General features: G+C 44.1%; 1 protein-coding gene and 1 long non-coding RNA gene across 14 annotated transcripts in view; one reads left to right on the top strand and one right to left on the bottom strand.

Annotated features, from left to right (window-relative positions):
- Positions 1-2,274, top strand: part of LOC118285852 — a 147,190-nt gene extending 144,916 nt beyond the window's left edge. For 7 of the 9 annotated variants that reach the window (XR_007032175.1, XR_007032174.1, XR_007032178.1 and 4 more), the window contains one exon: positions 2,137-2,267. This is a non-coding gene — a long non-coding RNA (uncharacterized LOC118285852). Of the gene's footprint in view, positions 1-2,136 lie in introns of all 9 variants that reach the window. The other 2 variants (XR_007032171.1, XR_007032176.1) reach the window with 2 other exon arrangements.
- Positions 478-24,306, bottom strand: rnf144aa (ring finger protein 144aa). 5 transcript variants are annotated; one of them, XM_047337559.1, is made up of 11 exons: positions 23,715-24,306; positions 16,379-16,449; positions 15,006-15,158; positions 13,659-13,796; positions 11,949-12,099; positions 11,018-11,122; positions 10,298-10,358; positions 8,693-8,909; positions 6,776-6,923; positions 6,187-6,276; positions 478-4,105 (listed from the first exon to the last, which is right to left on the bottom strand). In XM_047337559.1, exons 5-11 carry the CDS (start codon positions 12,081-12,083, stop codon positions 3,974-3,976), a joined length of 888 nt encoding a protein of 295 aa, XP_047193515.1. In that variant the 5' UTR covers positions 12,084-12,099; positions 13,659-13,796; positions 15,006-15,158; positions 16,379-16,449; positions 23,715-24,306; the 3' UTR covers positions 478-3,973. The 5 variants fall into 5 exon arrangements, with proteins under 5 accessions (XP_047193515.1, XP_047193516.1, XP_047193517.1 ...); XM_047337560.1 differs by lacking the exons at positions 15,006-15,158; positions 16,379-16,449; XM_047337561.1 differs by lacking the exons at positions 16,379-16,449; positions 23,715-24,306 and having other exon boundaries at positions 15,006-16,336.

The raw sequence follows: 24,306 nt of genomic DNA, 5'->3' as shown, positions 1-24,306 counted from the left end.
CGCCTCCGGAGATGCAAAGAGCAACATTCTTAAAGTTATTTTGTGTATCTCAGGTTATTAATTAGAAAGATGAGAACAAATGATATACTCCAGTGACATCAATTTCTCATTTTCTGTGATACAAGCGTTATTTTGCTTGTCACCATTTATTGTTGATATTCCGACTGTTCAATAATGATTTACACTTGAGGGGAATTTGTCATTTTGTACTGTAGCATTGAGACTAGATAACTCAAATAGTAATTAAATGATAAAACTGTACTTTTGATTTTCTAGTTCTATGACAGTTATTATTTTTTAGATTGCATCTTTTGCAGACTGATTTAGATGATTTGTGCTCCTGGTCTCCCTGTCAACCAAAACAAGAGCTATTAACACTTTCAACACCAGAGGGAGCCACTTCACACACTATCCACTTCCTCGTGGTCAAGTTTGAAATATGTCACTACATTGTGGAAATGAAGGAGGAGAAGAGAATCACAAAAAAACCAACAACTTTAATACCTGGTGTCACAGTGTTAGTGGAACTGTAGATATACGGAGATGCCGAGTCTAAAGTTGTACAGAGTGGATTTGAAATATGGAATTTTACAATGCTGATTTCTTCGTTAACACCCAGGTCAATTAACTTCCAATGAACGAGAAACTTTGTTTACCATCTCTAAACACAGAAGCCGTGTATACAGACGGCGTTTCCTCTGACAATAATCCACTTACTGAGATGACTGATTGAAATTTAATTGACCGATCGGGCCTGAAGAATTATGCACTTTTAAAAACATAATGCAAATACAACAACTATGATGTAACACAGGCTTATAAAAAGAAAGAGAGACAGTAACACATGAAGCCAGCCTGCTGAATGGAGGATATTTCACATCAAAACATATTTTTTTTAAAATGTAAAAATTAAAATAAAAAGATGGGTGGCAACGCTACCATTCCAAAGATCATTTTCGGCTACAATATAGTAATATTCAACATGTAGAAGTCAGAGAAAATTCATGCAGCCTCATCTCTTGACACAACAGGTTATAAAATATAAAATTGCTGCTCATAACCAAACTTGATCTTAGGATAATTGCAAAGTAGATTTGAAGCTTTTGAAAAATAAAAATAACCATACTTTCCCACTCAAGGGAACTCAGTCAAACTGTTTCGAACATCTGTGCTGATGTTTATCAAGTGACTTTAAACCTTTTTATCAAGACAAACTTCTTCTGTCCCAAAAGAAAAAAACCCAGAGTAATTCTGCGATGTGACTGAGATGTTGTTTGGCCCTTTTACATTTGTTGCATAATACAGCATATACAGTGAGCAAAGAAAAAAAAAATGGATCTGGTTTATTGAACATTTGTAATTGTGTGCCTGTCAAGACTTTGATGATCATTTTTGTGTTTAATTGAACATATTTTGAATTTGTTTTCACCCTGCTGAAATCAGACCCGTGACTGACTGAACCGCAACAACCCTTAAAAAGTACAGATGCAATCTCTCATATGTTTTTGACTTCTCTGTCGACAAGGATTTCAGCTGCAAAACTCTCTCGCTCTCTCATGCACTCACACACACACACACACACACAAACTCATATAGAGTGTAGCGCTTACATAAAAGAAGCATTAAAATACTCTCCACTCAGTAAAAACTGTTAATACATTACAAATATACAAGGGTCAAAATGCACGTACAGTTCTATTTCCTTATCCCTTCCAGGAAATCTGCTTGGCACGATTGTCATGAAAACAACAAAAGCTCGTGGAACTTGAACTATATCAGGGTTAAGGAGCTGAAGGTAAATGGAAAGGTAGAAATTTGGATTGGCTTTGATATCATACGCTCATGCCCGTACAATAGGTGAGGTCAGTGAAAGCATCAGGCTACCGGTAAGATAGTCAGAACTTAAGGCTACTCACAACGAGGAATATCATGTGGAATATCACTTTTTTTGGTAACTGTAGCCACACTCCTCGTGAAATGCTACATGGACACCGATGAATCACACCATAAGGAAAGGATAATGTCATTGGCTTATGACTTTGCACGGTAGCAAAACTAAACAAAAATAAAAATCTTTATAACTGAATGATTTTTGATGACATAACTATTTTTTGTGTCCAAATTCTGTGGAACTAGCGACCTTGAAGAAGGACTAAAAGACTGTGAACAGCAGCAGAGATGACGATCGTTTCTGAACCTGATGAAATAAAACACCGTGATACGCACGTGCACTGTGACATTCTGCAGCTTTCACTATGCAACCCGTACCGAGGACTGACGGCTGATCACAACCAACCCATAGCCTTTCAGAATGGTAATGTACAAACTTGCATAGATAAAGTGATATAGTATAAAGCAGCTTCATAATTATGTGCCCAGAAAGTGGAACATTCTTTTGTATTCGGGCTTTTCAGACGTCCGTGCGAGGAGTAGCTGCTCGTTGTTGGAGGACTACCTGCCAACAAGATGGAACGGCGTCGACACTCGGACCACTGACATTATGCAAGTTTGCAGCGTTGGCCGATGGGTGTTTGTTAAATCTCTAATAGGAGTTTAGTTTCAAATGGTTGGATGGATTTTAATCAGCACTCGTCCTCAAAGACGTTTAAGAAATACAGGTCCAATGTCACAGAGAACATCAGTTGAGGACAGTTTTTTATTTCTTATTCTTTTTACAGTATGGCTATTAACAGCGTGGCATATGGGTGACATCATAGAATCATCTGAATATAAAGGGCTTCACTGACTGTTGTGTTCTAAAAATGCTTTTTAAACATGCTTTCCCTGGGAATATTTGGATTTTGACTTTTTAAAGCACAGGGGGAAATGCCAGATTTTGGCTCTTCTCAATTTAAGGCTATTAATTTCTATTTGACCACCTGGGGAATGAGAATTACAGGAGTCTTTTTTTTTTGTGAAGTATGAAAAAGGTTCCACAACATGTGGATATAAAGTCCTCTGATAAACTTCAAATGAATGCTGAACTTAAAGGGGATCGCCACTCAGTCTGGGACATATCATTAAATCGAGTGTAACGTCTGGATGGTGTGTCAAGGAGAAGGAATTAGGAGAGATGGAAACAATAATCACAAAAAAGAACATTTGGGTATAAGCTGATATATAACAAACTAGTCTTCATAGTTCCTTAATAAGTGCGTTTTTAGAGTTGAGTGGCGATCCCCTTCAATAAATGTACCTAACGGTTTGAAAAAACACTCAAAAGTACAACGCACACACACAACTCTGAGCACGGTTCTATTAAAAGCGACGGGTTATAAACATTGACATCATCAAGAGGACGTGCTGTACGAATGAGTCGAGTGACGACAGTCTCCCATTTCGACCTCGGCCGTGAACATGACGATTGAATCATGTTGCGTGTGCAAATCGAGTGAACACCAGACAAGCGTGGTGCAACTCTAATGCTACGGACTGAATCTGTAGAGCTACATCTCGTGTGGTGGTGGAAAAAGAAAAAGCTTTTGTTGCGTTACGACAAACCGACAAAAACAGAGGGAGAAAAAGATGTGTCTTTTACTGAAGTGGCTCCTGCACGACGTTGTCCATACAAGAGAAGAGGATTTCCCAACATTGATTTTTTTCCCTTTGTACTGACCACACCACAGTTTCCCACAGTAAGGCCACTCAAAGTGGCCCGGTCTTCCGTCACATCCCCAAACCCCTGCCGTCCCACACACACGGACACGGTAGTCCTTAGACAAGTCTGACCTCCTCTGACCTTTGACCCTGCACCTCTCTTCAGGCCAAGGTGTAGGTTCGCTTTTCTGCCACGCCTCTCTCTCATGCAGAGCGATGGACCCCGGGAGCGGCCCAGGGGCTGGAGCAGCAGGCTCGGTCCAAAAATATGAAGCTCTCGAAGCTGGCGGGAGGAAAAGAATGTAAAGGGGTGAAAAGGAAAAAAAGATGGCCCATCCTTGGAATGGCTCTGCACTCCAGCTCTTAATGGCGTGTTTTAGGTTGGCAGAGGGTCGTCGTCGCCTTTGCTGCACTTGCACTTGCAGCAGAGGACGATGGGAGTGGCCAGTAGGAGGAAAGGGGAGGCGACCAGCAGGAGCAGGCCGAAGCCGGCAAAGATCCCCACGACCTGCAAGGAGAGAGAGAACCATAAGATAAATGAAGACACATTTATTTAAACGTTCAGGATCTGCTGCAACTGTCATAGACATAATGTTTCGACTTATCAATGTAATTGTACTTGTAGTGGAAAATATATATCAATTTTAAAAAAGGGTGTTCTCTGTGATTTCAGTTTCCAGTTGCCTTCAAATCTATTTAAGCAATCTGCAATACCACACGTTGGCCAGCAGATGTCACTAAACAACACTCAAACTACAAAGCTTGTTTTGACTGCACTGAGGCTTCAAAATGCTACATGAAGCCATGTTCCCCTTTCTTCTAATAAACAATGAGGTCATACAAATCAGGCTTTTCTCCTCTTACTGAATCACTAATTTAAATCACACTCATCGGTGCCGAGTGTCTTTGACATTGAGAGACAAAGCAAAGGTGCACACAGGATCTGCTTCTGCAGAGGCAAAATTTAAAAAAAACCCTACAATAACAGAAATCTGACACCTGAATCAGAAAGATCTTTATTGTCATTATACTCAGGTACAATGGAATTACAACAGGCCTCTCTCTCGTCAAAGATAAATATACAACAGTGTAAAAAATGTAGAAAGATATATTTTTTAAATAAAACCAGTAATAGGAGCAAAAAAACACTTGTAGCAAGAAAAAATGACTTAGATACCTATATAAAGAAAGGCATATTTACAAATAGTGCCAGATGGTGATGTTTAGTAGAGTACAGTGCTCAGACTGTAACAGCCATGCATGATGGATGCAACCACTAAATATAATCTTGTCACGTTTTTCTCCTTTGTATAATTATTATTTGCTGCTGGGATTTTTTTTAATGATTTTTTGATTCATCTCACATGTAGTTACACAATCATATAATTCTCAAATCAACGGACGCACGAGGTGGTTATGTTCCAGCTGCAGCACTGTGGAAATGGAAAAGGGACTGTTAACGGTGAACCACTGAGTTGAACATGTCTGTACTGTTTGTAGCAGGACAATGTGGTGGATTCACCACATGGGGGAGCCAGAGACCAGCAAATTCAAAGCCGCAGGCTCGAATATGTAACTAGCAGTCACATGCGAAAGTGACTTATAATAGCACCATACTTTCACTCCTGATTTGAGGACAGACAGATTTTTTTGAGGTTCACTTGCAGGCAGGTTTTGGCTCATCATTAAAAAAAAGAAGAAGACAAAACTACTACATTACTTTCTGGTCTTTATTGTGTTTACAACATGACCTTCCCCCTAGCTGACGTCATGGCTCTCGTGTAGAAGAGAGGGTTTTTTGCTAGACACGTTTTCTCCTGTACATCTTGTATTTATGAGGGAGGCTTTTTAGATGTGAAGGAGCGAGCAGGGTGACGTGAGGAGAGCAAGAGGGAGACAAAGACACACAGAGCTGCGACGCTGTAGCAGGCTTCCACCAGCTGATCTGTAATCATATGACTCAGTCTGCCCCACTGGGCAACAGATGCCAGCGTGTATGCTAATGTTGACAAAATAACAAGTATGTTGGACAAAGGGACGCGTCAGCCCTCGAATGGATTCATCAGCCTGAGACGAGACGGCGAGGAGAAATTTGGGAGCTGAACAACAGTCACAGACTGAAAACACGTCATGTGGGAAATTACATGTCATGGCTAATCCTTCAATTGTAATCTGTCATTTCCAATGTGGGAACGTGCATGTTATATCCAATCCTTTATGTTGATCTGTCATTTCATTTGGTTGCCTAAAGGTTAAGAAGCATCCTTGGCTATGTACTGTAAACCTTTCTTTTTTATTTTTATGAAGTGAAAAATGCACATGGGCTCTGCAGCAGACAGCAGGACACTGACCACCAGCGATTTGTCACTGCGTGCCGACCAAGCTGTGCTTTTCCTATTGTGCTGTCAAGATAATAGCAGCCCACTGCTGAATGTGAGAGTGTGAGTCAGGGCGAGAGAAAAGAGTCATCGAACCCAGAGAACATGTGCACAGCCACATGCTGCAGCGTCGATATGTGTGGGGGACGGAACCCGAGTGATTGTAAAGAGGATGGTGTGAGGAGGAGGAGGAAGTCGATGGGAGTCTCACCTGTGTTCTGTGCCAGATAACAGACGCCCTGGAGTGGCCCAGTTTATTTCGACAGGGCCCTTTGTCATAGTGGATCAGGAGAAAGTCGTCCTGTCAAACACACACACACACACACACACACACACACACGCACACGCACACGCACACACACACACACACAGGATACAGATAAAGACTGACCATTAGCAGGCTGAAAGACACGGACGGCAGGTGAGAGAAAATTGCTTTTTAAATGACCTGCAGGTTCAGTCGCCTGCACTCACACAATTAAGATTACATAAGGCAGAGCGGCTCATAAGTCAACTTTATCCACGTCCGGCTCAGGCTGCAATTTACAGTTATTTTCATCCTTTTAATGAATTCCAAGAATAAAAAAAACCTAGACATATTCTATTCCCTTCTTATCAACACCAAGGTTAATAATGGTAAAGAGAACTGTTGCCGTCACAGGGAGACAAATGATGTCTGCATTCGAGATTATCGAAGTTTGCGAGCGCAGTATTGCAGTATCAAACTGTACAGATTTATAATGTTGCTCTCTGTTGCAGTGACGATCAAGGAATGTGGAGATGTGTGAGGACCAACTCACATCCAGCGACTCCAGACAGTACCAGCAGAAGGCGTGTTTGCAGTTCTTGCACATCATCTGTGCACAGCCCTCGTCCCTCTCGATGTAAACTTTGCATTTAGGACAGCGCTTGATCGGCGCGTCGTCCTCTTCGTTCTTATAGAAAGAGCTTGGGGAGGAAAGAGACACAGGCCTGTTAACAAAAAAAGTCATTCAAAAGTGACATTTTCAGAAGCGAGATAGCTTTTACAGCCATGATCAATATTTACAATCTCGGACTCAACAGGATTGTGTGAGATGGTGGATAGCTTCAGTTCAGGTGCTATTCTGCTAAAAAAAAAAAAAAAAAAAACAGTCACTTAATGGCCTTGAATTCCCTCCCAGACTTTTCTTCTTCCTTCCTGTTTGTGTCACTATTGTCCGTATGAAATGCTCCTGTTTCAGTGAAGGGCTGACTCTCCTGGGTTTTGGAGACGAGCAGGTAGACGTTATTCTGGGCAGCGAACACTCCGTTCATTTCCAGACCAATACTCCGTGAACTGATACTACAGTACAGTACAGTGCAGCTTATTCTATACACAACCATTCATCTGACATCTGGCAGCTGACGACTGCTCTAAATTTGATTAAAAGGGAGGTAGTGTGCAAAATTATTGTTCTGCATTTAATAATAATAATAATAATAAAATTTAAATAGCTCCTCCACCCCCGGGAGCATCGTCAGCAAATCTCATCAGTCCACATTGCACAGTGACTTAGTTAAAATAATTCCAACGTCTATAGGACAAGAAAAGACATTTGTATAAGAAACTGACACCTGGTGTCTGATGTGATGCTTTTCACTTAAGCCGGCTGTTCACTGGAGTATAATGAAGAGGACATTCAAACGTCATACAATGTCTGGGGGTCCATCTTTCTGAGACACGGTCATGGTGAGATGGTGTAGTTCAAACACCAAGGCTCTTTACACCCAACTGTACTTTACTAATCCTCTGTCCCCTCGCTGCATGTGGCCTCCGAGCTGGGCCCTGGACCTGGGCAGATAGAAGGAAAAGCTCTGCAAAGCTAATGACATTTCCAGGCTAAGAGGATATCACCCAGAAACAGGTCAGCTGCATGCGACTCTGGGCGGCCCATCTCCTGCCCTCGCAGATGGGCTACCGTATTCTTGAAATGTACAATGAGCCCATCTCAGAGCGCTTTGCTGCGGTTTTGTGTTCAGCAGATTGTTTTATGTCTGCCTATTAATTTATACTTGAGCCTTGGCTGATGCTCAGCTGAGCAGAGGCTGCGAAAGAGCCAGAGCAGCTGTCAGTCTGTGTTTAAGGCTGCACTGAATGAGTCTCGCTCTGTATTGACGAGTTGTCCTGAACTCCAGTCCGGTGAGTTGAGCGTGATATGTAGAGGACTGCTACAACGGTGCAAAGAAAATTAATATAGTTTCTAGGGATTGCATCTGCAAACGAGGCCTGATACAGTGGAAACATTCCAAGAATGAGTTAAAAAAAAGAATACATTATTATATTTACTTAAAACAATATAACATATATGGGGTATAAAATGTGTAACTGATGAACTGAGCGAACATGTATTGCTTAGGTCTTTAGATCTAACTACTTATTAAACGTTTCAATAATGTTTTTGCAAGTTAAAAATGTAAGAAGAAATGCCAATCACAATTTATAAAAGCCTCAATCAACATTCCGAATGTTTGTTTTGTGCGACCAAGAGTCCAAAACCCATATTTATTTAGTTTGATATCACGAGCAAGAACATTTTTGGCATTTCACTAAACCATTGATCAATTATTTATCTTTTTTGCTGAATACAGAGGTCAGAAAATGTCTGATGGTATAATAAGAGATGAGAGAGAAAATTCAGAGAACAACAAGTTTTCACACAAGGGACGTTTATTCATGAACAGGTAGAAAGCCGTACCTGTTTTCCCCTGGTAGGAAGGAGGTGATGGGCAGGTTGTTCTCCTGGCAGGCCTGCCCTGGGTGCCAGTTGGCCTTGCAGGCGGAGCAGAACTCGAGGGCGCAGACGGCGCACTGTACCAGCTGGGGCAGCGCTGGAGAATCAGATTCCTTTAGTTGGCACACGGCCTGGCAGGTCGAGGAAGGGCACCAGGTCCGGCACGGGTCCAGCAGCACTTCTGATGGCAAAAAAAAAGAAAAAAGGTATCAGCGTCAGGCACAGTTGCTGTAGCAACAGGATCAGTTCACAAGAATCTTCTTGGTAGAATGTTGTCTTCTTCCTATAGACAGATTTTTGTGATTTGAGAGAACGGAGCAGACCCTCGAAGTACGGTACAATGGCCTTGCAATTTCCATATTTGTATCAGCTTGTGCTAGGAAATTGCTTCTTGTGTTTGTTTGCCCGCTCTGGTCTAACTTCACAACGTGATGCACTTGTCCTTGTATCCTCTCCTTCCTTCCCCTTGCCTCCATTGCCAGGAACCGCGAGCGCACATTCCACACGCACTCTTAGCTCAGCCTGAGAAATATGGAACAGTAACAGCAACTGTGTCTGCCTGAGTCATGACTGGGACATTGATGAGACAGCTGACTGCCCTGATTCAGGGAGCATCCACTGCTCTTTCTGAGGATTTTAATTTCTACTTCAGTTCCCCGTGTTCCTATATATGTTTGTCTTTGCGATCATGTATTTACTGCTGCAAGTGTGATTTCCATGCTGTGTACAGCTTGCACCTCTGTGTAGGGGGAGAACCTGCGGGGTGAATAACATCACAATGATAACACAGCTTGGCAGCAGCGGAACTCTAATATTACTGATTAGCATGTCTGGATTGACAGCGTGGAGCGGAGCAGCACAGAGCCGTCATCAGATTTCCAGCCCTGGAATCTGAGCCTCCATCAGAAGGTTAACATTTATTCTGCTAACAGTGTGAATACGTAGCCACACACCAAGTCAAGAGATAAAAAAGGATTTAATTAAATATCTGTATGCTAAGAGATCTACCTCCATCAGAGTCAGTCAGACAGTTTGCAAATCTGGAGACAAACCAATCCAATTAAAACCTCTTAGAGTCGGAGTCTGAGAGGCTTCCCCCTTCATGTATATTTAATGGCAGTCGGTGTTACACTTTGATGAGGATGAAAGCGTTGAATATTGCAGTACCTCAGGTGATTAAGCCTGATGTCCTGTCACAAGAATACCCCCTTGCCAGCATGATTATTTGCGGTTGGAATGAACAACTAATTTGTCAAAAGTCAAATTTTTTACATTTAATTCCGAATAAGTCGAGTGTTGAGCAACAGGGGTAATGAAAGAAAACCAGTAGTCATCTCCTGTCAAGTGTAGGAGGCTGAAAATTAATGAGCAAACATGCATTTCTCAAATATTTTCAGCTGCATGGGCAGAACAGGACTGTTGTCATCCTTTTGTGTGTCACGGTAAAATATAGTATCCCTGGAGGACAGGAGGATCCACGTGTCTTTGAGGCTGACAGTCATTGCCCACACACAAACACACACACTGAGGACCGATCGCTGCACTGCGGCTGCTTTTGTACTGACTCACCCCTTTCAAACTGGAGCTTCTTGTATCTCTGCATCATCTCCGTGGCCACCATGCACTCAATCTGCAGGCAGAAGGGAGGTGGGAGGGGAATAGAAACAGGTCATTGTGCATATTTATAGACGAAAGCAGCAACAAGCAATTATACATCCAGTATGTGAATGTCATTTTCCAGCACAATGTCAAATGCAAATTTCTACAAGATCAGAATTTTGCCCCCGCACTCACTAATAAGGCTCTTTGTCCCCTTTGGAGACAGTAAAAGAGAATCCAATGGCCAGAATATATTTGTACACAGCCCCCCGACCAAGGTTAGATTTAGAGTTAGAGTCCTCTTGAGGAGGCATTCAGGTGTTAAACTAACTGTCAACATGCCCCAATTCTTACTTTTAAATGTGGGAGGGGATGATGTTAAGATGTCAGTCATTTTCTCATTTCAAACACCAGTTCTGCATATGCAGCATTTGCATGTACATGTAAATGGCAGATTGTTTTGCAATTTCCTCACATGCACAGAAGTCCCCAATGTCTATTGAAATTGCTGAACTGCCAAAAGTCTATTCTCAGTCCAGAGCTAAGATATATTGGACATTATTGGACATTATATTTGTGAGCCTGATCCGCAGTGAGTTATGTTCTAACACACAGGAGTCACCAAATAAATGGCTACACTAAACTTATGACAATCTGAGTAAAACTAGATTCCCCCCCTTTAATCAATACCTCATTTTCCTGCAAGTGTCCTCTCTTGGGACAGGCAGAGTCTGGACAGCTAATTGCAGTTTCAAGGCCTTCTTTAATCAGGAGCTCCACATACTGCTTCAGGCACTGAGGGAACAGAGAGAGAGAGACAAATGAAACATAGACCCAGTTCAATATCCAGTCAGTCAGTGAAATGAAAAAATAAATAAAAGACTAAACAAACAGACCACCAGCACCAGAATGAGTTAAACTATAGCAAAAATATTTAGGAACAGTAACAAACCCCTACTTATCACCAACAACCAATCCCATAGAAAGCGGAAAATCCAAAAATGTGGGCGAGAGGTATCATAATTTCTGTTAAAGTTAAGATGTGCAAAAGCATATAATGGGCTTGTATTCTATGTTCTCTTATTGGTCCAGTTAACTGTACTTACTTCATTGTACTAATTTTAAATGAAAGCCTTTTTAAATAATGAATATCAAAAATAAAATGGTTCATAATAAAGTAGTTTGAGTGAGTCATCAGACTTCTTTTGTGTTGACATTGTGGTCGACCTTTAAAATAAACTCCACTGACTGAACTTTGGTAATTGCCGCCACCACCACCCGGACCGTGTTCCAAGAAGTGGCTTCTATTTTTAATGGTCATTTTTGGGACATTGGTAATGGCTTCTGGATCTAGCCAGAAACAATTTCCTCACAGTGAAAATCCTGTATAGGTTTTATTAGGTTAAAATAGACTTTGACAACTGCATTTACTTTGATGTGGAGCCAGCACATCTGGAACAGATTGTCCTGCATCTACCTGTATTTTTGAAGACCGTGACTCTATTCTTCAATAAAAAGCTATTTTAAAATGTTATTTATAAACCAGTTTGTAGATTTGTTTTGACATATATCATCCTGTTGACAGGAAAACCTGTTGCTGCACGTGAGGTGTCCTGCTCACCAGTGTACAGAAGACACATTGGCACTGTGTGATGGTGGTCATCTGCTCCAGAGGGAACTCTCCAAGGCACAGCTTACATGAGACCAGGGGGTCCACGGCCAGCTCCCAGGTGGGACGGTACCGCGCCGTGGTCATCTTCACCGCCACAGAGCTGAAACACAAACTCAGTTTTTGGTTGTGTCTGTCGGTGGCGTCCAAGAAGAGCTGTATTTGTTGCGACACAATCAGCATGACGGTATGAGCCCAGACTGAAAATTAATTGTGAGTAAGTCCAGTGCGCAGGCAGACACACACGCACGCACACACGCACGCAGGCCTGCCGAATGCAGAATGACACCAGCTCTGTGACTAAACGGCCCTTGTCGGCTGTGTTCATTTTTATTCCAAGCCCCATGCTTTCTGGCAGTAAAAAGAATACATAGTTCAAAAGGCTCAGAGAACTCCTGTAGCTATCCGCTGGCTCAGCTCCCTGTGAAATTTTCACTCAGTATGAAACAACACTTCTCCCTTTCCCTTCACCGTGCGTCATTGCATCCCCTTTGTGCGAGTCAGGAGAGGTTATTTTAGGAAGCCTCATCTCACTCTCTCCTTCCCTTGGTAGCTGATAGCAAAGAGCCCCCCGAGGAAGTAGCCCCGCGCACACGACGTCAACACTGTCGAGCCCTCCCCGTGCTGCTTAGCAACCGCAGAAGGAGAATTTTGGAGGTGGAAGGAGGCCTGGAAAGGAGAGAGAGAGAGAGAGACGTACGGCAGAGGAGAAAGAAGGGGGAGAGATCCCAGTTTGTTTCCTCCGGCGTCTGCCTCAATGTGCAGCTGCTTGTTTGCAGACAGAAGAAAACACAGCGAGTGGGAGGAGAGAGGTTGAAGAGTTCACGTGATCGCTCCATGGACTCTTGTGCCGACTACTATGTGCCACCCAAAGAGGGGAGTGGAGAGGAAAACACACTGTGTGTGTGTGTGTGTGTGTGTGTGCGTGTTCTCGTTGTGCAGGGATATGTTATCCCTTCACATCGCTGCTCCTAACAACACTTGATTATCATTGGGGTGCTATAGGTGAAGGCAATCCACAAATGATGCATGTGTCTCAATCTCTCTTCTTTTATTTCATATATCGTTATTCCCCCATCTAACACAAAAAAACTTTGGGCTGCTGTCAGCATCGGCAGCTCAGTTCTCTTAAAGCTGCGCCGGGGTACAAGGAGAGGGGGAACAGGAGGAATCCCAAAGGAGACTTGAGTGAGGAGGCATTAGAGTATCCTATGTGGAAGTCTATTATTGGAAAGAAACTCAACTGGAAATCTATAGGTGATTGGACAATGCAGATGCTCTGACCACACTGCAGTTGTGTGCAAAGACTGACGACATGGCAGCACAAATTCAGGTGTTAAAGGTCTTTGGTCCCATGTTGCGGGCAGGAAGCTCTGTTATGTATAGGTGCTGAAGTCCTATTCAAAAAGCATGAATTGTAATTTGTTATTATCAGGGTGGAGCCGAAGAGAGGAGGGGATTCGAAAGCTTAAAAGTTGGGCTGAGAGTTGATGCATGACGCAGCTAATAAGGAGTCTGACGAGGGCAAAAGTTTAATGAGTATGAACATAATTCTGCCAACATGGCAGTTCATACTACAACACAGAGTTTTTTTTTAACTAAAATGGGGCGAGCAGCGTTTCCAAACTTCTCTGTTTTAGGCACTTCAATCAAGAGTAGTACAGTATGGAGGGTTGTTGTTGTTGTTGATGATGTAGTGGTGTAGATGTAGCCTGAAGTGTGGGAATCAACACTGCTGAGATTCAATGACAGCACGTCCTTCATCTGTCTCCTGGTCTACGCTTCTATACACCATTAGCCCTGTGGCAAAAAAAAAAAAATCATTAGTAAAGACTAATTCACACTGTACAGAACAAGACTTTCTACTACAGTGTGTGCTTTTACATTCAAATCAGTTTCTCTCCTCCCAGACTTTATATTGGCCGTTAAAATACTGACAAAGCGGGTCGATGGGGACAAATGAAACAGTTTTGTAAGGATGGCCTGAGGGTGGGAGAGGAGAGAGAGAGAGAGAGGGCAACAAAAGAGGAAATGAGTTTTCATGAGAAAAGGTGGTGCAGTGCGATCCCTCTGCTGCATTATCAAACAGACTGGCCATTATCACTGAGAAACACACAAACAATCTTGCTTTAATTTCAAATAGAGCCTTTCAGAGAAATCTAGTCATTGAAAAAAAAACGAAAAAAAATCAATAAACAGGAATCAAAAGTGAGTAAGAAGTCAAACATCCATCTTGAGCAGTGGGCACCACGTGTCAGTCATCAGACTGCAGGGACTGCACGCACGCACACACAAGTGCATAACAAGGGGTGGAAATGTTCATGGAGGGGCGACTGAGAAGAACCTGGGATCAAAGGGATTTTCTTCCTGCAGCATATACAGTACGATACCATCCTTTAAAACTTGGATTGTTCATTTTGCAGCTATAGCAAATGTAATGCAGCCTTTTTTTATTTATGTTGATATACCAAAGCAAAATAAACACATACACAAAACAGTGTTGCCCAACACTGTAAGGTCACATTAGTACAAGTCAAAGTGCCTAGAGCAGATATTTAGTTTTATCATCAAATCGTACAGTATGTGGTTAATGGATAACAATACTAAATTGAATATAGATGAATTCAATCTGGCAACAGGCAAATAGCATGACGTGAAAGACGCAAAATCCTCATCATTTGCTTCACTCACTCGAGTTGAAATACAAACAAGCAACTAGAAAATGTCACATTTTCCCATTTTCGCCATTTTCCACTGTTTCTTAGAAATGTTGTATCCCCAAAAATATTCTATTATTGAAATACTAGAGTGATTTACAGTGAAAATAATTATCATCTTGAGCCCTTCATTTAAAAAAAAATGTATAACAGAGTTTCAAATATAGCTAAACTGATACCTAACAGCAACCTGGGTGTTTTCACTGTTATTCTGGTCAGTGTTCGCACGAGAGACCAGCAGCGCCACGCTGCATTCTAATTAAATGCATAAAGAACAAAGTAATATTCTCACCTGAATTGACTCAGGCAGAGACGGGAGGTGAGAGACGGGAGGTGAGATGATTTCCATATGCTTACAGCATGAAGCCGCACATGACGACAGCAACTGCAGCTTCACATTCATGAGCTGAACTGGGCCAGTGTCAATGCACCAGTGTCATGTGCTCTGATGTAAAACATTGAGAAGACGTGAGTTTTAACTGTGTGTAATTATATAATGGCTCATCACAGCATTGCATAAGCATCTATTTATATACTGTGCCTCACATATTGCTATGTGAAAGAAAGCTGCTAACAACTGTCCGCGACTGTGGGAGTGGGAGCAGCCCACATGTTTTTTTTTCTCTCTCTCACCCGTTCTCTTATATCATCCACACATCAACATCCTTTCAACACATGCACAGAGCTGTCCTTCGGCAGGATTACAGGAACCTGCAGCCGGCCAATTAGGGAAGTTTTCAGAGAGTTGGAGAGACGGCAGTGAAGAGAGGAGACTGAAGGCTGCGCCGAGTTCAGCTAGATGCAGAATGCGAGGCAGGAATGAGGGTTGAAGCCGTGCTGATTAAATTCTACCTGAAGTCTGGGGACAAGCCAGTAGAAGTTAATTTGTTCCATTATTTTGCTCCGGCAAAATTAATGTGGGAAGAAGCAGGATATGATACTAGCTGACGCAAACAAACTTTGTCCCGACTGGTCTCATCAGCGAAAACCTATTCCCGTCTCGAGTTCACTCTTCTCAACATTTCTGTCTGGCATACGGCTTCAATTATTTCATCTTTTTTTTCTTTCTTTCACCTCAAAATCCATGTGTGCTGAATCACACTGGCTGAACAATCCCCCACCTATATGCTGTTTCCCCCACAATTTGCATTACCATCTCTACATATTCTTAAAATGTTATGTGTGTTTGAAAAGTTTTAAGATATGATTCAAAATGTTAAGATGGAGAATCTCCCAAAATATAGTCACCTGTTAACGGTGCCTGAGACCTATCCTTCATAAAAAATTCCGTCCATACATTTTGGAATAATCCTGCTAACAAAGAAAAATAGACAAACTGAACCAATCACACAACCTCTTGGGCCGAGGTCATGAACAACAGATGTAATTTGTAGTTCAGTAAAAATGGAAAAAACCTAGATTGGCCAGTCTGCAAAGGATCTGAGAGAGCACTTAGAGATCCTGTCGTCTGCTCCTCCCTCCCCCGTTCCTTCCTGCCTTCACTCCCCGAAGAGCGGCATCATGCTCTTCATCGCCAATTAGGAGGGCCTTTAAGTTTCACTTATGTCATATCCTCTCTGTGTCCACTGCTGCAGAGAAAAGTGGCAAGAGACAGCCGGAAAAAATAGGTGGAGAGCGGCCATGTGCCAATTTCCCTTGGCTCACCTTTACTGCCTGCCACTTCTTGTCACCTTATTGCCGGAGGCGTTTGGTTCCAGAGGGAGCGTAGAAATCGCCTGCCACAAGATCCACAATAAATTCATCCATAAAAACTTAAAATGAGCCCTCTATAAAAGCTATATTTTAACAATATATCATTGGACAACATGGACTATAATTGCAGCACAGCCCGAATAAAAAAAAGAAAATTAATAGAATAATAAATATAAAGAACAATGCTGTCAGGAAGAACGTGGGCACCACTCACACCTGATACTTTGGTTTGGCCTAAACTGAAAGGCTAAAGTTCCGGACCAAACAGGGTTCTTAAGAGTTGGGGTGTATTGAGGAGCAGCGTTTGGTCACTCCCTTAGCAAGGAAAGCTTTCACAGACATATTTATTAAGTTTACATTTTTTCAGTGAACCACTGACGTACTACCCCAACTTTTTAATTCTGTAATTATATTAATACATTTTCCCCTAATTTAGGTGTCTAAAGATTTCATGCCAGATTATCATGCCAGTGTCTATTTCGAGTACGTTTACCAAGGCAGAATGTAGGTCATTGTGTATATGGGTCACAGGTTGATATAGTTCAAATAATAAAATAGGTCTTATTGTGCATGTGGGAGTGTTATTCTCTTAATCATATATCACATTCATAACACAAACCACACACACACACACACACACACACACACAGGGGCTTGTATTTTACATTTTTGGACAGCTCAGTCGCTGAATGTGAAAGGTGACATGTTTTCGTTGAGAGACAGCGGTCGGGGACAGTCACCGTCTGTCCTTGACAAGGAGGGGGGAGCCAAGTGGTGATAGGCCTAGTTTTTCCATGCCCTGACAAGTTACACAATCACACTGATGTAATTTGGCATTGTGAGTTGCATGGAGAAGCTGTGTGTGTGTGTGTGTGTGTGTGTGTGTGTGTGTGTGTGTGTGTGTGTGTGTGTGTGTGTGTGTGTGTGTGTGTGTTTTATGATGCCTAGTAAGTGTGTTGAGCAGTGTGGGTCAGACTGACAGTAACAGTGGTCATTCCTGGGTATATAGGGCAAAACCCCCGTAGTCTCTCTGCTGCAATGCGCCCAAAATCCTCAAAGTAAATAACTTACTGCAAAGTCTGTTTGTCTATAATGTCACCACACAGGTCTGCTCGGGCTGGTTTCTACACACTTTACTGAGTGTGCTTGTTGATGGTGACAACCCGACGACGAAACATGCTGAAGAACTGCAAAATCATACTGTTGTCTGAGCAACTGGTAGTAAGCCATTTGACTGTGTTTTCTTTTCTTTGACCTAAAATTAGTTAGTTTCCACAACCCACCTGGAGGAGAAGAGACAGCAAACAACACGCCCTGTTGTTCTGATTCCACAAAGCAGTAAGCATCCACACATATGTGATGACATACTGGCGAGCAACACAGCACAGAGCAAAAGATTCAGACTGGAGTCTGAAGCGAGCAATTCTTGTCCTGTGGTCCAGGGCAACAACATGATGAGACCGTATGGAGAAAGTAACAACGTCCAGTTCTGTACAACACAAATAATAATAAACACACAACAATTCACCCGTTCTCAGGGAAGCTGAGTGAAGACGACCAGCGCGCCACACCGAGCCCGTTGCTATCGACGGATGCAGAGAGCCCGAGCTAAGGGTGGACTCTGCTGGCAATCTGTTGTCACTCACTGCTCCACAGCGTCAGTCTTCATGTTTACATGCTGATTGAACTCTCTATTGTGGATGTTGGTATTAATACAGTTGAAGAAACTAATGCCATAACACCACTCATCTGCCCACGTGCATGTCTGGACTCAACCACTCCCTTCAGTTTGTCATTAAAGACAGTTGATTCCAAAGTTCTATTTGTTCTTCCATACAAAACAAATTCCAACAAAAATAAACTGGCCAAAATCATCGTGACAGAACTCACTCAGTTTTGTTGGTTAATGTTTTTGCCTTAATTTAGAATATTTTCACTTAAGGGCAGTTTTTTTTCTTCTTTCTTTCTTATTTCCAATGTATCTTTGAGTACGCCTCTTTACAGTTCCTTGTGAATTTACATCCAAAACAAATATTAGAGCTGATGGAAGTGTGGCTGAGTAGACTGATAAAAATAAGAAGATGAGATGAAGGACAAGGCGACAAAGGCTACAATCGTATTTGTCTGTGATAAATTCTCAGGATCTCAAACTATATCTGCTCACACGCTCTCTCACAGACACACACACAACTCTCTTGGGACACATTTCCTATGCTGACTGCGAACTGTTGCCGTGCATGTTGAGGCAAAGGGAGCTCTGCAGCGCGGGGCTACATCTGCAGTAATCTAACACACGCCGAGGCCATTTCACTTCACCGTAGCTGTGAAAACAACTCTCAGGAGAACAGCACATAGCCAGAGCTAAACCAATGAGCGTGACTGCTGCATGGTGAAGCCTGCAGTCACCCATCCGGACAATAGAGTTTTCATGGTCAGAGAAAGAGAGAGCCACTACAGCGGAGAGCCACTCAGGGCCTTAATCTGTGGGTGACGGTGAGGCTCTCACCAGCAGCGGGCTAAACAATTCACAAGCAGTTTAAGTAATCGCAGAGTAAAAGCAATTCAGACAAAACAAGAGGGCACAGACTGGAGCATTCCGTGTGTCATTCCAGTATGTCATGCGCCCACTTCTGCCTCCTGTTTGCTTGCGGTCTCTCCGTGGCAGGCATTCCAATACACCATCCTTCACAGATGGATTTGCTCACACCTCGTGCACCTCAGCACACTCTGTCTCTCACGTTATGTTCCGCCCTCCAGCTCTTACGCTCCTTTCTGCTGGCGAGCCACTGCCTAGTAAGAGAAGCACAGTCTCTTAGTCCCTTTAGAGGAGGAAGCCAAAACCGACCCTAGGAAATACGCTGACGTCCTGTTGTCGGGCTTGACGCAGATACGCAAAGGATGTAAACTACGAAGGCTGACAAGTACAAATGTGCTATAACATCCCGCAACATTCCCCCCCCCCCCCCGAGGAGAAACGCACTGCAAATTCAGAAGTGATGCCATTTCGAAAAACAAATGCAACAGATCAAAAAGACACGGCAGCAAGAAGCAGAATGAAAAGATTTACAGCGATCCACAACTAAATGCACACAATCTGAAAGAGCGCGGCGCATCCAGTCGACACAACAGATGTTCTCAGGGCCTCTGGGGCGAGCACCGGGAGGAACAGCTTCAGCTCCGACCTGAGAGACGGAGACCTCACGTTGGGACCAGAAGAGAGAGTTCAGGGAGGAAAGGTGAAGGACAGAGGCAACATAAAAAGGTGTGCATTTGTTTTTTAATGTCTGGCAGTTAATTCCTGGGTCTAATTGGACCCAGGAATTTTGACCAGCAGATTCCAAACAGGATCCAAATGAATGTTTGTGACAATTTTGGAAGAAAGAAAAAAATCCCTTTGAGGTGTTCACCAGAATGAGATAGGAGGCGCAGAGTGTAGGTTGAGCTGCCCTCAGTAGACCACTCACTGTCAGGGTTGGAACATCATTAACACTTATCTTACTGGGTAATCACAAAATAACAAGCAAGGGAGAAAATTGTTATCAGAATTACTGATAAAACTCTCTTTTTCAGATAGATGGGATCATATTACCTTTCCGTGGAACCTGACATTCCAGGCAATGCCTTTCACATATGAGAAATGCAAGAAGAGCGTCCTATTTCTGTCGATGATCCTTATCCGTAGAAGGAACCAGCACGCTGCAACTTCACACAACCAAAATTTTTCCTGAACACAGGGACTTGATATCGTCACCGTTCCTCTGGCCTCGCCAGGTTGCAGCCGAGTTTGGCTCACCAGCGACACTCCTACCTCCTGACTCATCGACATCCGATTCAATTGGTGATTTCCAACATTGAAAAGAATGACTCCAGGCAGGGTACGAGAACGAACGTGTTGTATTCCGCCGTTTTCATGTGGGTGGAGAGCACCAGCGAGAGAGACAGACGTAGCGAGAGTAAAGGGTTGGCTTATTCCCCAGTCGAGCTGAATTGCAAGTTGTACCCTTTTAATGGACATGACACATGATTTGTTGTTGGACTACAGTCTACCGTGGGTGGAAAACTAATGTCTCCTCCTGCAAAATATTTCTCCATGACCTTTCTTATCGCCCCGCAAATAAGTTACTTTATAAAGAGTCCCGTGAGGTGTGAATTTGTGGGATGTACACAAATATCTGAACATATTTACCGAAGTCAGAGTTTTCTTAGTTCTGTAAAACTCCACCCGTCATCTTCATCGGGGCCATTTTCTGCCGGAGTCAGTAAAATATCCTACTAAACAAAAAAATTGTCGTAGAATTGCAGTTACAGCGGTTCTTAAAAATATGTTGGCTGTGTCCCTCATTACGGGGGTCAGTAAGTGTGGCTGGTGCTCGCAGACAGCATAAACACTGGCTCTTTGTTTCAGCGTCTGAAGACGATAAACACATAATTGTGAGCTCATAGGAAGAAAAAAAAAGGAGTTCTGTTTTTTGGTCTTGTTTTTTTCCGTTTGTGTTGGATTCACTCAACCCCCCACGGCTTGCAGCGGTTCGCACATTCCTGACTTGCTAAATGTTGGAAAGCGTCGGGAGAGAATCCGTGGTGCACTTAATTACCTAACAGTGCTTCACTTTACGAGCCCTACCTGTCTGGGGGAAACTAAAAAAGAAAAAGAAAACGCAGAGCGACGGTCTGGAAGAAGCACAGCACACACGAGCATCACATAATGCTCTCCTAACAATCCCTAACTCATCCTAACGCAGTCCTAAGTGGCCGGATACGAGACATAACCCAAAGACGTAAAGTGCTCACTGAGTAATGAACATCATTTTCAGGGGCTATGTAGATGTCAAGTGGCTGCATTGTTGACGCACGCGCACACACACACACACACACACACACACACACACACACACACACACACACACACACACACACACACACACACACACACACACACACACACACACACACACACACACACACACACACACACACACACACACACACACACACACACACACGGGCACACGGGCACACGGGCACCACCCTGAACCAACACACACACACTCAACAACTCCCTGCTGAAAAGGCGGTTAGGCTGTTGCATAATCCCTGGCGACCCGATTGCACACAAGCAGCCTACAAGCCCTGAAACCAGATTACACCAAAAATGACTTCTTCACTACACGTGTCAGTGTCACAAGAATAAAGGAGTGCTTCAACTGGAGCGCTCTGTGGAAACGTACTCGGAGAACGCCAAGCGTCTTCAGAAACGTGGCCACGGTACTCGGTACATTCTGGGTGGTCTGGTCCTTAAAGACGCAGTGAGACCAGTCTGTGCACACGACTTTACAGGTAACAAGGAAGTGACAGTAAGTGAGTTCTAATTGCTGGTTGAGTGTATTTAAACTAAACGGGTGTCACATTTCCAGCTCACCTCTCTGTCTCAGGCCGACTAATCTCCTTAACATTAGGTGCTGCTGTGTGAATCGGAGCTGACCAGAGGGTTTTCCTTTTGCACCTCCTCCCGTCAGGATCTGGACATTTGCCCTCAGACTTATTCGTCACCGTGGAAAAACAGAGGCAATGGTCCAAGACAGGTTTTTGGCGATTAGACCAGACTTTAAAATGAAGGAGCAAAACGTATATAGAGCATATGAAGCAGACGAGGCCGTGATAGTTTCATTCGGTGTTTACAGTTCATCATCAAGCCAGAACACGACAAATCTGTCAGGAGCCAACCCGAAGCTGAGTCAGCGATTGTGACTTTCCGCCACGGAGCATCTGTTTAGTTTCACATCAAGCCTTTTTACCGAGGGGAGCTAACATCAAAAACCACTGCCCGTCCTCGCCTATGTAACGTGGCCTTCATGCGTTCACGCCTGTGTGCTTATGTCTTCCCATGTGCGTTCACATGTGTGTATTTTCTGACCACGTGTGCACTCTCCTCCACAGACTGCAAGGGCACAGTGAGTTCTGGGCATCACAACCTCATTCCTCCTCTCTAAGTAAACACATCCCCACGTTCCTCTGGGAACGGGCGGACTGCCGTCGGTCATCCTGAGGAATGCGTTACAGTTTTGCACTCGACATCTTTCTCTTGTTTTCTACAAATCTGTAACAGACGGGGAGGGTAGCGGCTTGGTGCTTTTATTCCCCCAAGGGGAGCAGGCTCCTTCTGCAACGAATGGGGGGGAATAAAAGTGCATCACTTCACTTGGCCTGTGAAATTCCATGTGAGATACACAACTTGCACAACTGTGTGTATAAGAGAACAAGTGAGGGAGCAGCGTAGCTCCTGTAATATGTCTAGAACAAGTGGCAACCCACCGCAACGCCACCCACTGGTTGTGCGAACTGCCGTTTTGCAGCCTCCGGTGGAGAAAATGATCACATCATTTTTCAAAATGGACATCACGCTATATTGAAGAAGACCAGAAACTAGCGATGCAGACTGTAAGCTCCTCTGGAAAATGTTCAGTGACTTTGTTGATCGAGTGACACGTTGCGTCATTTTCTCATTGACTTCCATAGAAACTGACTTATTTCCGTAAGTCACCCGCTGCGGGTCATTCCAGAGAATACAGGCTTCAGGCTCTTCCGCTTTGGCTTCATGTTCTAGACCCGGCGACTACGACCACTTCTATATACGGTCTCTGGTCCCGAGTCGTGAAACTGGAGAGAGAGAATCAATAGCACACGATGCAAAGGACCTTACAAGCCTCGGTTTACAGCACCCTGGGCCGACTGCTTCGTCACAATGTTGACTGTGTTTCGGCCGGACTACTGGTTTCCTACCCGGTTCCATACTCACATCTATAATCTGACCGTACACCCTGAGAGAAGGGGGCACCTCTGCTGCTCTTTAAATGGAAATAGCAGGGCCCAGTGAGTGACCTTTCAGAGCATGTCGCGCTCGGGAGTTCAGAAGCAACACGCCACAGCTGCTGCACACAAAACCAATATGATCCAAGGCTGCGGGGTGGGGGGGGGGGGAAACAGTTACAGCAACTCGGATCAAGTGTCACACACACACACACACAGAGAGAGAGAGAGAGAAATCCTCACTGATGTGATGGATGAAGCCAGGGCTTTGTCGTCTACCCACATACACATATGATCAATCCACAAATAGGACAAACAGGGAGTTGAGGTGTCTCCACAGACAGACGCAGGAGGTGTCCGCAGCCTGCTGCAGGTACACGATCTCTTACAGTCTCACACACACACACACACACACACACGAGGAAATGGCGAGAATACGCACTTCACCAGAGCTCCGTGGGAATGGGAGCACGACACCTACCTGGCTTTCTGAGCCACCGCCGTCCTGATGCTGTAGCCTCGGGGAAAGGTCGGGAAACGATGATCTCCTGAATTGGATTAACGAACAGGGCCAAGCAGTCAGGCGGAGGAGGAGGAGGAGGAGGAGGAGATCTGTGAGGGGGTGATGCCCATGGTCGTTGATGTGTCCCTCCGACGTCGGGGTGGAACCACTTGACCCGCTCCTGTCGCCCGCAGCGCCCCGGACCAGGCCCCGGTGCAACACGAGCACCGACCACCGTCGGCGAAAGAACCACACAAAAAAAAACAACCCCCACAGTAGTGATGACAACACACCGCAGATAAATAAGCAGCGCGGCGGGGAGCACGGGCCGCGGCTGACACTCTCTCCCCCGTCTGTTGTTGTTCGCGCGGTCTCCCGCGTGTCGGTCGCCGGCCGTGAAGTGCGCGGCGCAGATCCCTGCGTCGCTGCACGGGAACCCGGGGGGCGGTGCGTTTACCTCTCCGCCGCTCCGGCTGCCGAGCTCGGTAGGAAATCAGCTGCTCCGCACCGGAGAGACGCCATTAGTCCGTGAGAGGGGCTTCTTCCTGTCCGCGGCTCAGTGCTGCCGCCA

The sequence above is a fragment of the Scophthalmus maximus genome, chromosome 15, assembly GCF_022379125.1.
Source record: "Scophthalmus maximus strain ysfricsl-2021 chromosome 15, ASM2237912v1, whole genome shotgun sequence".
NCBI lineage: Eukaryota > Metazoa > Chordata > Actinopteri > Pleuronectiformes > Scophthalmidae > Scophthalmus > Scophthalmus maximus.
The sequence above is the reverse complement of the archived record's forward strand: the minus strand, read 5'-3'. Positions and strand labels throughout refer to the sequence as shown.

Excerpts from the sequence above, each read along its gene's own strand:
- rnf144aa (XM_035609742.2), bottom strand. The coding sequence starts at position 20,035 with ATGTCAGGTTCCACGGAAAG. Across the intron at positions 12,100-20,015 it reads ATGTCAGGTTCCACGGAAAG|CTCTGTGGCGGTGAAGATGA; the intron begins GTAATATGATCC and ends TTTGTGTTTCAG. Across the intron at positions 11,123-11,948 it reads AATGTGTCTTCTGTACACTG|TGCCTGAAGCAGTATGTGGA; the intron begins GTGAGCAGGACA and ends CTGTTCCCTCAG.